The sequence below is a fragment of the Malaya genurostris genome, chromosome 2 (genome assembly GCF_030247185.1).
Source record: "Malaya genurostris strain Urasoe2022 chromosome 2, Malgen_1.1, whole genome shotgun sequence".
Lineage (NCBI taxonomy): Eukaryota > Metazoa > Arthropoda > Insecta > Diptera > Culicidae > Malaya > Malaya genurostris.
Window position 1 is genome coordinate 89,074,161 of NC_080571.1, and position 13,073 is coordinate 89,087,233.

At 37.6% G+C, this 13,073-nt stretch overlaps 1 protein-coding gene across 5 annotated transcripts in view; it reads left to right on the plus strand.

The window, feature by feature from the left end:
• The window catches only part of LOC131432595 (furin-like protease 2), a 967,327-nt gene that overhangs the window by 749,328 nt on the left and 204,926 nt on the right, over positions 1 to 13,073 (plus strand). For all 5 annotated transcript variants that reach the window (XM_058598954.1, XM_058598958.1, XM_058598955.1 and 2 more), the window contains exon 5: positions 10,552 to 10,686. In XM_058598954.1, coding sequence (XP_058454937.1) covers positions 10,552 to 10,686 — 135 coding nt within the window. The remainder of the gene's footprint in view (positions 1 to 10,551; positions 10,687 to 13,073) is intronic.

Consider the following 13,073-nt stretch of genomic DNA (forward strand, 5'->3'; position numbering starts at 1 on the left):
ACTTGGACATCTTGGACTTGGATGATATGGATGACTCGAAGTTGAACTAGACTTGATACTGGTTTGAAATGCGATCCCTTGGGTTTGGAATTAAAGTTGGACGATAACAACTGTGATTCGAGCGACTTGAACTTAGATGACCCACACATTTCCCACAATTAGATTTGAAGCCTCGGATGACCTGTATTAGAAATTGGAGTAGGACTTTAACGACATTATCTTGGAGTTGCACTTTTAAACTTGAATTCAAACACTCTGGACATTGATTACTGGAACTCCTTGAAACTGAAATAACTTGCACTCAAACAACTAAATCTGAATGACCGGTTTACTTGGACGATTTGAACTCGAAGTTAATGAAGCCCGGAACTTCTAAACGAGTTGGACTAGCATGGTCTGAGGCAGTCATTAGAGAGTGTGAATTTCACGCTGGAAACGTCCATAATTGGGTTAAACCCGGGTCTAAATAAAGGATATATGACTTACTTACTTACTTAATGATATATGAAATTACTTAATAATATACGAAATATATTGAAAATAGATTTAGTTGATTTTGCCTGGAGCTGAAGCTGAGACTTAGACGTAGCGGAGTTGAACTTTTATGTCAAAGATTTTAATGACTTGGAATTGTAGTGGAACCTCAAAATACTGGAGTTAGCTCCAGACTTGTTTATTGACACCTTTGACTTGGACAAGTAGAAGACTTGGATGATTTGACCTGAACAGATGGAGGTTTCCGACTTAGACAACTTAGACCTGCAGTTGGAGTTGAGCAACTTGCACTTGAATTTGGGCTACTTAGTCTTGGAACGGAAGTTAAACTCGGGCGAGTTGAACTTGGAATATCACTCTTTAAACTTAGGCATTAACGACTTAAACTAGAACTGCTTAGACTTGAATGACTTGCTCAACTGGATGACTTTGATGATTTAGATACCTAGTATAGCTTGAATTCAAAGCTTAGAAGAGTTGTACTTGGATGACATGGCAGTCAACGACTTGAACAACTTGGACCAGGAAATGATGTTGAACAACACGGACTAGAAATAGCATTTCGAGTACCGACGACTTAGAATTGGAACTAAAATTGGACTTAAAGTTGGAATTGCACTCTGTCGATTTTAACATTGACGACTTTGACTAGCACTACTTAGATTTCAACGGCTTGGACTCGGGTGACTTAGACTTGGGCAACAAGATGGTCTCATCTACACCTTTCTGTGCTTTTTGATGATAGACAAGTTGAAATTTTGTAATAAAAAACATGAAAAATGGCTCTATTTCATTAAACTGAAATGTTAGCAGCATAGTATGTTTGAGAAAGTTGTGTAGTTTTTAATAATGAAAAACTTTGTATAACATGAAAAACTCATATAAATTGGAAATATATGTGTTTTCTGGTTTTAGGACACCCTTTTCAGAAAATACATTATATCATGAATTACATTCAAGTTACGAAAATAGTATCTTCAGCAAATTTGTTTGAAATAACTTTTCTGCACAACTTTGTCGAAGTAACTTAGCCCCTATATTGGTCATAAACTAAAATAATATTTCTATGTCACTTTTAGGCGGATTAATCACATAAATAAAATTTACCAAAAGATGGCGTCTATCATTCTGAGTAACTTTGCTGAAGATACTGTACCTCAAAAACCACGTTCCTATCAGTTATCAATTAAGATTGTGAAAATGCGCTTTTGAACCACTATGCATTGGATAGTTTGACTCGGGACTTGATCGAAATGATCGCCTCGGAGATATAAACTTCAACCATTTGGAATTGCAGTAATACTCTGAAGCCTTAAACTAAAACCACTTACGTTTACTTGTACTTGGACGAGTTGGACATGAACTTGAACAACTGGGTGAGACGATGATAAGGACTTGAACCTGGACATCTGGGCAACTTGGACTTGGATGACATGGATTTCGCTGACTTAGACATCTTAGGCCTGGAGTTAGAGTTCACTAACTTGAATTTGCAGCATGATTGGGATGTTTAGCCTTGAAGCAGAAAATGTACTAGGACTTGGACTTGAAAAACTAAGAATTAGAGTTGACTCGGAGTTGACTAGGAGTCAGTTTTGACTTGGTATTGTAATTGATTTTGAACGAGACTTTGGGGTAGAACTGGAACTACGACGACTGGGACATGGACGACCAGAGCTAGGATGATTGGATGACTTGGCTGATTTGGACTTGAACAAAGGCTACTTGGACGTCTTTGGCAACTCACTCTTGGAGTTACAGTTTAATATTGTTGACTGGTATTCGCAATGGAATTTTAGTCAGCTTTTACTAGAACCTTGTAAAATAACCTTGAACAATTTGGACTTGAAATTACGCTCAGTCAACTTTGACACTGTCTACAAGAAATGGAACGGGAGCAAGTCATTTCATCGATAGTTGTTTCGCCGAATAACATGATGGCAAAAATCATTTCGCCGAATGGATCATTTTTCCGAAAGGGTAATTTCGCCGAAAGGGACATTACGCCGAAGAGATGGTATTGATATTAGACGATTCATACCTAGAACTGGAGATGAATTAGGATTAAGCTTTGAATAATTTGAATTTGGAATTATACTCTAACAACTGGAACATGATTTGGACAACTTGAATTATCTTTAGTTTAAATTATCTAGAACTTGAACTTGGTCGTCTAAAGCCGATAAAACTTAGACGGTTTCAATGACTTGGATTTGCAGTAGAAGTTTGCTTGTGATTGAAATTAAACTTGGAAAGTTTGGGCTTGGTGCCAGAATTGGACTTGGGGTGGGAGTTGCACTTTAAAAACTTAGAATTGGACAATTTGGACAATTAGAACTTTAAATACAGACTGGGCGGATGGTTTGATGTTAACTTTGAAGAGTTGGTTCCAGAGTGGCAGTCTGGTGACTTGGAATTTGATAACGTGGACTTGGATAACCACATTTGATGTCAGCAAGCCAAAGTTTTAATGTTGTTTTTAATGGAATGGAGTCTCCATAACACTTTTCAAGCCATTGTTTCGCCAGAGCGGTATTTTTACCCATCAAGAAGTAGTGAAAAATAAAACACGAAATTGTTTTTGATCCATTGTTCTGAAAATTATAAAAGTAGCGTCACTCTTAGCACAACCACTCAGAAACTAATGAATAGAACATCATGAAATTCTCTACTGCTGTCTTTTAAAGGTTAGTCTTCACTGAAAAAAATGTGACTGCAATAAAACTAGCGCCATCTATGTGTTAGGCCCGGGATTTTTCAGCCCATGTGTTATTTAAACTATGACAACTAGGACTTGGACGACTTGGATCTGGACGGCGACGATTCAGATGACAAGGTCGTTTTTTTTTCGCGTCGAACAGTCGCTTTTCGAGCGCTCAGCAAATAATTTTTGTTTATTTCTTTTTTTACGCGTGGTCGTAGTTGTGCGCAGGGTTTTTATAGCTTTAGTACATAGTGCAATCGTATTTCGGCAGAATTTTGTTTAGGGGTTTTAATACTATTCCCCCGCATTGAAGATTTTTCAACAGTAAGTTCCATAAACAATGGAGTTCTTGTTTTATAAAAGTGCTAACAACTTTACTTTTCTTTCAAATTTTTGCACCATCCCCACCCCTATCCCTCCCTTGAATCCCCAGCCCCCTTGAACCTAACCCCCTCCCCCCTTCTTTTGATCCCTTCCTTGACCTCTTCCTTTGAATGATTCCTGCGCACGGGCCTGGATCCCTTTCTTTGGAAATGCGTATTCAGAGAAAAATCTTACCATTCAGCCTGCATCGACGTGCAGTAGCACCAGGAAAATTTTATTCTGGCATTTATGGTGCCAGTGTGTCCCGACTGTCAGCATTTAATAAGGACAAGAGCTGAAACTCTAAAACTACTTCATCAACAGGAGCAGCTTCTAAAAAGAAAAAAGGCCAATTTCGGACAGAAACGTCCAAAGAATCAAAATAAGAAATACAACACTACTGACAATAATAATAACAACAACAAAATCCATAACAGCAAAAGTACCAGCGCCAGAAATAACACGAATAGTAGCATAAATGTCAGTGATATCAGTAACATCAACAACAATACAAAATTGAAATCATCTACACTTTTAAAACACTCATTACCTTCGGACAAGTAGGCAGCAGCACGCGATCAATTTTCTGGATGATATTCCTAGAATATCTTGTGGAGGAATTTTCACAACCACTTCAACAACTTTTCAACCTATCACTAAAAAAATTCATTTTTCCGAAAACATGGAAATCATCTTTTTTTGTACCAACATTCAAATCAGGCTCGAAATCTGACATTTGAAACTACCGTGGAATGGCCATTATTTCAAGCGTTCCTAAATTATTTGAAAAAAAAACTGTAAACGAAAAACTTTTCCAAAAACTGAAAAATGTACTAACAAACAAACAAGTTTTTTAAAGGTCGCTCAACCCCAACAAATCTTCTAGAATATATGACATTCACTCTGAATGCCATGGATTTCGGCAACCACGTAGAAACTCTATACACCGATTTTAGTAAAGCTTTCGACATACCATTACTATTATACAAATTGCAGAAATATGGCATAGAACACAATATACTTCAATGGCTCGAATTATATTTAACAAAACGTGTACAAGTAGTTCACTTTCATAACATTTTGTCTGAACCATTTAATGTAACATCTGGCGTACCTCAGGGTTCTCATCTAGGACCTCTTCTCTTCATACTGCATGTAAACGACATTTCCTTCATACTCAAATATCTAAAAGTGCTTATGAATGCTGATGACATGAAATTCTTCATGGAAATTAGAAACATTAACGACGCCGCAATATTCCAGAATAAAATCAAACTATTACACATACGGTTAGGCAAAAGTCTACTCAAGCTCAATGTGAGAAAATGTATTTGAATAACATTCAGTAGGAAAAATAAAACTCTATCTATAGACATAAATCTAGGAAAAATGTAAAATTGTAAGAGATTTGGGTGTAGTCTGGGACTCCAAGCTCACTTTTGTGGAACATACCATAATCAATGAAGCAAATAGTATGCTTAGCTTAATAAAGCTTCAGTAATAATTTCAGGGACCCATATACAATCAAATTACTGTATAGTAAATATGTCAGACCTGTTTTAGAATATTGCTGCCTAGTATGGAATCCCTATAATATTGTTCACGAAGAACGCATTGAATCGATCCAAAAACAATTTCTTTTATTTGCACTTCGTAAATTAAACTGGACAGCATTTCCTCTGCCATCGCATGAAGCACGCTGCATGTTTGTCAATATACAAACACTTAAAGAACATCGTAATCAGCGATGCCAGATCGTGCGCACTGAATTTCCGTATTCCATCTTGTGTCGAAGTGGTAACAGAGAAGAAAACATCTGTATAAATCCGTAGAACTTATTTTACATCCTTTATTTTTTTAATATCAATTGTTGCGTAATTTATTGAGGGTTTTGTCGTGAATACGACTTACTTTACTATGGGGCGCCTTTTCAAAATTTACCCTCTGAGAGAGTGATAAGTTTTTGATCGTGAATATCGCTTGTTGTATCAAACGAATCAACATAATTTTTGCTACATGCTCTCGGAAATATGATCACAATTTTATGATAAAATTTTCAGTTGTGTGACATAATCTCAAATAGTTCAAAATTAAATTTTTCTGAAAGTTTTGGTATAAACGAGTATCAAAGAGGATACTTCATAAGGCGCGTTTGCCTTTCTCGTATTTTGAAAGCTCATAGCTCAGTGATCTGTGGAAGGATTTATATAATCTAACTACCATTAGAATCGAAATTTTTCAACTTAAACGTGTGTAGCAAAAGCATTGAAGTATTTCAATAGTACACTATTGAAAAACCTATCTCATTTTACCCATGTCAACACCAGCCAATCAGAACGCGTTCTGAGGTAGAGAACAAAATATCTGCTGCTATACAACTAATCGTTCGAGAAAAATGTTCCGAAAAGTGGTGAAAATCGTAGTGAGTTCCTCAATTTGGTCCTTCTGAATGCTAGAAACGAATCCCTACAGCACATTGATAGTTTCTTTCAATAAATTATGCAAATTCGAAATGAAATAATCGTCATTAAAATTCTGTATGCGGCTATTTTTATAGCCGTTAGGACCGCCCATTAGTGAAAAAGCTACAAACGAAATCACGTAAAAGAAAGCTCCTAGCAAAAATTGAATCAGTTTGGATTCTATCGCCAATGCGAGCAGATGTATTTTGTGCCGTTTGCAAAGCTAGTTTCGCTTCCGACAAGAGCGATTACGTCACAGCTGCCAGTCATTTGCATGGATGAAAAAGCAACGGTGGAGAGCATTACACCAAATCAACCGTTCTAATGGCTCTAAAAGTTTTCTGAAGAACTATTAGGATTTGTTGTTCGCAAATCGAAAGGAAATATCCTCAGTTTAGTGCAAATCTAGAACAGTTTGGTTAGATTTTTGCACTTTTCGCTGTGTGAAATTCACAGTAATCGAGATCAAGTGAAGCCTTCTTTGTTTTTGCGAAAAATGTGGAAACGGGGAATACCTGCATAATTCATACAATTAATCAACTAATTGATATTCGGAAGTGTTAAGGAACATGTCAGTTGTTTTCGTATTCACGACATCCAGTTATATCTCTGACATTACCCACCCGCCTTTTTTTTTAGGTTTTTGAACAAAATTTTATTTAATGCGAAAAAAGTACAGGGTTGTGTACGATACACAACCGATCATGATGACATTAAAATGCAATTTTCCAACTCTCCCATTAACAGATTTAAGTTTGAAAAATAGGCAAATAATTGTGGAACAACCAGATAAGGCATTTTTCGAAATTTACAAAAAATATAACAAAGGTTTCTTATCTGCTATTCATTATTTCTACGATTTAGTCTAAATTTTTCTTTGATTTGTTTCCTGGATATAATAAGATCAATTTTTTGCAGTCATCGTTGTTCAAGTGCATCATTTTATTAACAGGACTATTTTTGGCATAATTTGGCTTATATTTTTTTCTGAGAATATTTGACGACTTCAAAGAGGCTAGCCGCCATAAAATGTTAGTTGTGAAGGCAATAATTCAGTACTTGTTAAGAAACAATGTCGTTGATCAAATAAAACATTGTAGCTTTGCGGCGTTCTTCGAGTGTTTGTAAGTTTATGAGCATACAACGCGCCCTATATGATGGAAGAGGAAATGTAGTTCAGCTTAGCTTACGAAACGCATACAGTAGACATTGTTTTTAGATAGATTCGATGCGCTCTTCGTGTACGAAAGTACATGGGTTTCATACTATGCTGTAATATTTCAGAATTGGCATGTCATAAGTTTTATATAATAATTTTAATGTGTAAGAATCCTGAAATTTATGACTGAAACGTTCAACGAAGCCTGACAAATGTATTATAATGCTCCACGAAAGTAAGTTTTGAGTCTAAAATTACGCCTAGGCCTCTGATCTAATTGATCACGCTTCTCTAAAAAAACAGACTTCCTTAAAAATCTGTATGAAATCAGTATTTTTTGCAAAATTCGTATAATTTTACCAATGTACTTGAAAATCAGTAGAATACTGAAAAATCCGTATACCTGGTAACTCTGGTCGTAATTTTTCAAGGCTTTATTTTATTAACGACATTATTTCTCAACGCGTACAATCATCCTCTAAAAAAAGCCTTAGTATTACATTCCTGTAGCGGAATTTGACCTTCTGTTTGAACAGACTTCGCAGCCGATTCAGAGTGTACAAAACCATTGCATGGCTGGTGCTACGATTCTACTGACACTACGAATCCTTCCAGGTCGGGGCTCGAACATACGACAACTGGTTAGTAAGACCAGCGCCCTATGCATTGAACCGCCAACCCGGGACATACAATCATCATCTACTATCGCAATTAAATGGCTGTCAATTACGAACATGAAAATTATTTTTAGAAAGATACAACATAACAAATTATTCAAAAAAATAGTCCAGTCAATCGAATAATGCATCACTATAATCAATTTTGTAATTATCTTGACCTTACTATGTCAAAAAATCAAATTAAAACATTGTAATTTATTTATATGTAGTCTACATTTGCTTGACAAAATAGAAAAGTAAGTAAATAAATGACCTGAACAATTTGCCCTTGAACGGCTTGGACGTCAACGTCATTGACTTTAAGCTCGGAAAAAATAGACTTTAACGATTTGAATCAGAGGGATGTAAGCTTGGGCAACTTGGACGATTTGGATTTGGATTTGGATTTGGGAGACTTAGACTGAGACTTTGTACCGCCAACTGCTACCGTATCACAAATTTTAGGCCTTATCATGAATGAATTTACGGAGATGTACATAATTTTAATTTCTCACTTTTATTCTTCCGTGACCCAAATCGAATAATCCCGGAAAGTGGCTCCTTCTGGTCCAGAATACTGTGTCGACACGTGATGACCGTAGTTTACGGTCTGCGTTCCGTGTCAATGGTTTAATAAATTTATTAAACATGCATTTTGCTGACAGAGCTAATTAATTCGGTCTTGGTCACAACAGCACTGGCGCCACTTGACTGACCCGGCCGACAGACCGACCGACGGTAGTCTCTTTCAGGCCAAATAAGAGTGATGGTAATTGCTTTTCCGTCGCTTCCATTGAGTACTCGTGAATGCAATTTTGCGCACTATTCGAAAATGCTGTATTCTTTTTCTTCATATCCGTTGAGAGGTGGCCTTGAGAAGATGTCTCCGGTAGGAAATAGGAAAGTGGTAGGAATAAAAATCGATGTTTTCGACAGAAGTTCCTCGGAGAATTAGTAGAAGATAAACCGGATGTCATCTTGAAACTGCAAAAAAATAAATTGGAATAGAATAGGAATGACTCAAAAATACTAGACGACTATCGTATCACACTATTCTAATCTCATCGCAATTTGTGATGTTCCGAAAAATTGAGGAAAGAACAGAAACAGTAGGCTCAATTCAAATGACAACAGCTTACTGTCCTATTTCAAGTATGCTTCTTCAATCTCCACAATCTCCGGCCAAACAAAGAATCCCAAAATAGTCCGCATTTGAGTGGATCTCCCACGGCCATCTCTTGCATTTGAGTGTCGAAACAGCAAAGCATGCACAGGAAAAAAGAAACGGAACGTAGGTACGGAACACGGCTATACAATGCGGCACCGTCAGCCCGAAAGGACTCATCGACCTTGCCGGGGAGTCGACTTTCCACCAACAAAACGGTCGTAATTTTCTGAAGTTTATTTTTATTCTATCCACCGACTGTTCCGCTCTTCATTTCCATTTAATTCAAAATCATACTTCAAGAAGCATCTTTTGTTTTCGCTTCCGTACTGACACTCCGGCTAGCAGCTAGCAGCGGAAAAGTTAGAGCTCGGTTGCATTTCCCGCATGAGTCGAATTAGCGTCGTTCATTGTGCCGCGGGGGCCTGGGAGTGACGTCAGTGCCGACCCCGGAACAACAACCGAGATGATATAGCGAAAACATTGGGGCGCTTCGGTGAGAATCATTCTCCCGACCGCAGGCACCACAGCAGCAGCAGCAGATTATTTGTTTCGAGAAGTTCGTCCGACTGTCGAAAGATTTCACGCTTCTTCTTCTTCTCGCCATTCAACTCAAAACGGATATCACAGACAAGCAGTGGCAAGCCACTTGACTCGCAGCTCATTTACCGGGCAAAATCAGCCCTTGAGGCGTACCATTCTCGCACTCTCGCTTTCCCCCCAATTCCCCGCTCGGGGATATCTTTGTCTGGCTTGCAAGCAGGAATGTTATCCCGGTTACCATTTGCCGTTGCTGTTGTTGGTGTGGTTGCGCTTGCCCTCCTCCCATCCTCCCTCCATCCCATCATCTTTGAACAGCATCTTTTCTACCGAAAAACCTAATCGCCGGAGCTTAGCTTAAGTTGCTGAAAAATGGATACCAACCACCGAAAGCCGTACCAAATGAAAGCATCATGAACATCGCATTAGATTGTTTTTACGATTATCTAAATTCATAGAAAAACTGTATTTTTATCTCGCTCGCCTGCCGAAGCTGGCGGGAACGGGGAAACACAATACGATATGTTGATGCCATTCGGTTGGTACTTTCATTCTATTTTCATTTGCAGTTACGATACGACCGATGTCGGTATTTGCATAGCGTTCCTCATCGGGCCCGGGCATGGGGAAATAGGGCGTGGTACGGCGTTAGTGAAAAATCAAAATTAACAAACTTCCTGCTGCTATAGCATCGCTGTTTTGGAGTAAATTTTGCTTGGAGTAGGATTAGAATGAAGCTCAGTAGTACGAAAAAAAGAACGCGGAGAAAAAAAAAACATTTAACATTAACAAACCCTATTGCAATTAACCATCGTATTCTGCATACTAATGCGCTGGCCTCGACTAATGGCTGTTATCATTTTTCACGAACCAAACGGATGCGACGTTTTCGTAATTTGCGTATCACTAAATATGCGTATTTTTCTTTTCTCGTTTCTTCCTTCCTTCGCGCCTCACCATTCCATCCGGGATTGCCATCGACCTCGCCCTCGCCCTCACAACAGAACGGTGGCGCCAAGGATGGTCTCGACATGAACGTTGGTCCGGCCTGGCAGAAAGGATACACGGGGAAAGGCGTCGTGGTGTCGATCCTCGACGATGGCATCCAGCGAAACCATCCGGATCTGCTGCAGAACTATGTGAGTAGCGATTTGTTTTGTTTTTGATTTAATATTCAATTTGATACGATCCGAGTTTTGTATTCAACGAAGTGAGGAGATATTATCAGTATTACTGCCATGCTGGGAAGTGTCGGTTGTCCATTTTTTTGCATATACATTACTACTTAAATGGGACATTTTGACACGTTATAATCAATGAATCACTTTGTTTATCAGATTGTGATTTCGAGTTTCTACAAGGCATTAAATGTATTCCTCATTTCTTCTTATTAATAATCTTACAACTAATTCCATTTTCTCGTCTTTCTGCATTCTTCCATGTTTAATTTTCACATTTAACTGTTAATTTTCAAATATGAACTAAGGATTTTTCTCTTGGAACTGATCATTGTTCGCTAATCATTTTCCATTTTTCCAGATTCACTCCCGTCCAAAATCTCTTCCCGTGTTTTTATTTATTCCTAAGTTTTCACTTTGCATTTTCAGATTGCCTCTCTTTTCATTTTGTCGCGAATACGACTTACTTTACCATGGAGCGCTTTTTCAAAATTCACAACAATCGTGAATATCTCTTGTTCTGTTTAACGCGCAAGATAATTTTGTCTCCATAGCAACGCAAATATGTTCAGCACTTAATGATAAAATTTCCAGTAGTGTGTGATTATCACAAATAGCTCAAAATTCAAGTTTCCTAAAATGTTAGGTATGAACGAGCATCGAGGTAAAATTCAGTGCCAAAATAAGGTACGGAAAATTTCTACGGCATTATCGAAACGGATAATCACACAAAGCATATCGGGCAAAACCGACACATAGAAATACGGAATATTTTCAGTGCCACGTGCTGTTGACTACTAAAACAGGCACTAACTATGTATGGAAATAAACCATGAGTATTTTCGAATTATAAAAGGGAAACATATTTCTGCATTGAGCTTCAAATAAACAACTAAACAAGTTTCTTGTCTGTAGCGAAATTGTTCATTCCTTTTTACAATATCAACAAAAAAAAATCTTTGGAACTACCCAAAATTTATTGATTTTTACTATAACTTTTTTTGCTAGTTCTTCTTAGTTTCAACTGGTATTTTTTTGTAACTGGTAGTAACTGGGAGTAACTGGGGAAGACTAGGTTTATAAAGGGTGATTTTTTAAGAGCTTGAGAACTTTTTTAAACAATAAAACGCATAAAATTTGCAAAATCTCATCGGTTCTTTATTTTAAACGTTAGATTGGTACATGACATTTACTTTTTGAAGATAATTTCATTTAAATGTTGACCGCGGCTGCGTCTTAGGTGGTCCATTCGGAAAATCCGCTTTTTTATCGACAAATTTTGTTCAGCGATGAGGCTCATTTCTGGTTGAATGGCTACGTAAATAAGCAAAATTGCCGCATTTGGAGTGAAGAGCAACCAGAAGCCGTTCAAGAACTGCCCATGCATCCCGAAAAATGCACTGTTTGGTGTGGTTTGTACGCTGGTGGAATCATTGGACCGTATTTTTTCAAAGATGCTGTTGGACGCAACGTTACAGTGAATGGCGATCGCTATCGTTCGATGCTAACAAACTTTTTGTTGCCAAAAATGGAAGAACTGAACTTGGTTGACATGTGGTTTCAACAAGATGGCGCTACATGCCACACAGCTCGCGATTCTATGGCCATTTTGAGGGAAAACTTCGGAGAACAATTCATCTCAAGAAATGGACCGGTAAGTTGGCCACCAAGATCATGCGATTTGACGCCTTTAGACTATTTTTTGTGGGGCTACGTCAAGTCTAAAGTCTACAGAAATAAGCCAGTAACTATTCCAGCTTTGGAAGACAACATTTCCGAAGAAATTCGGGCTATTCCGGCCGAAATGCTCGAAAAAGTTGCCCAAAATTGGACTTTCCGAATGGACCACCTAAGACGCAGCCGCGGTCAACATTTAAATGAAATTATCTTCAAAAAGTAAATGTCATGTACCAATCTAACGTTTAAAATAAAGAACCGATGAGATTTTGCAAATTTTATGCGTTTTATTGTTTAAAAAAGTTCTCAAGCTCTTAAAAAATCACCCTTTAGTTGAGGAAAACTGAGGTCAAGTATATTATTAGTTATAAGTGAATAATATTTTACAATATTTCATGAATTTTTGAAAGAATTACAAATACTTTCGGTCCACCCTTTGCGAGTGTATATCAATAATTTATGGTTGTAGAATTCTTAAAACGAAATATGGCGGCTTTTGGTTAATGGGTATTCTTTCAAATCGCTATGTAATTTTCGAGACGGGTTTAACAAGAAAATTTTTGAAATTAATGTCATATTGATTCCAACTCAAATTTATAAATCCTAATTAATTACAGATACTTTTGGTGTGGTAAACGCATGTCAGTTTTATTCGTATTCACGTCATCCAG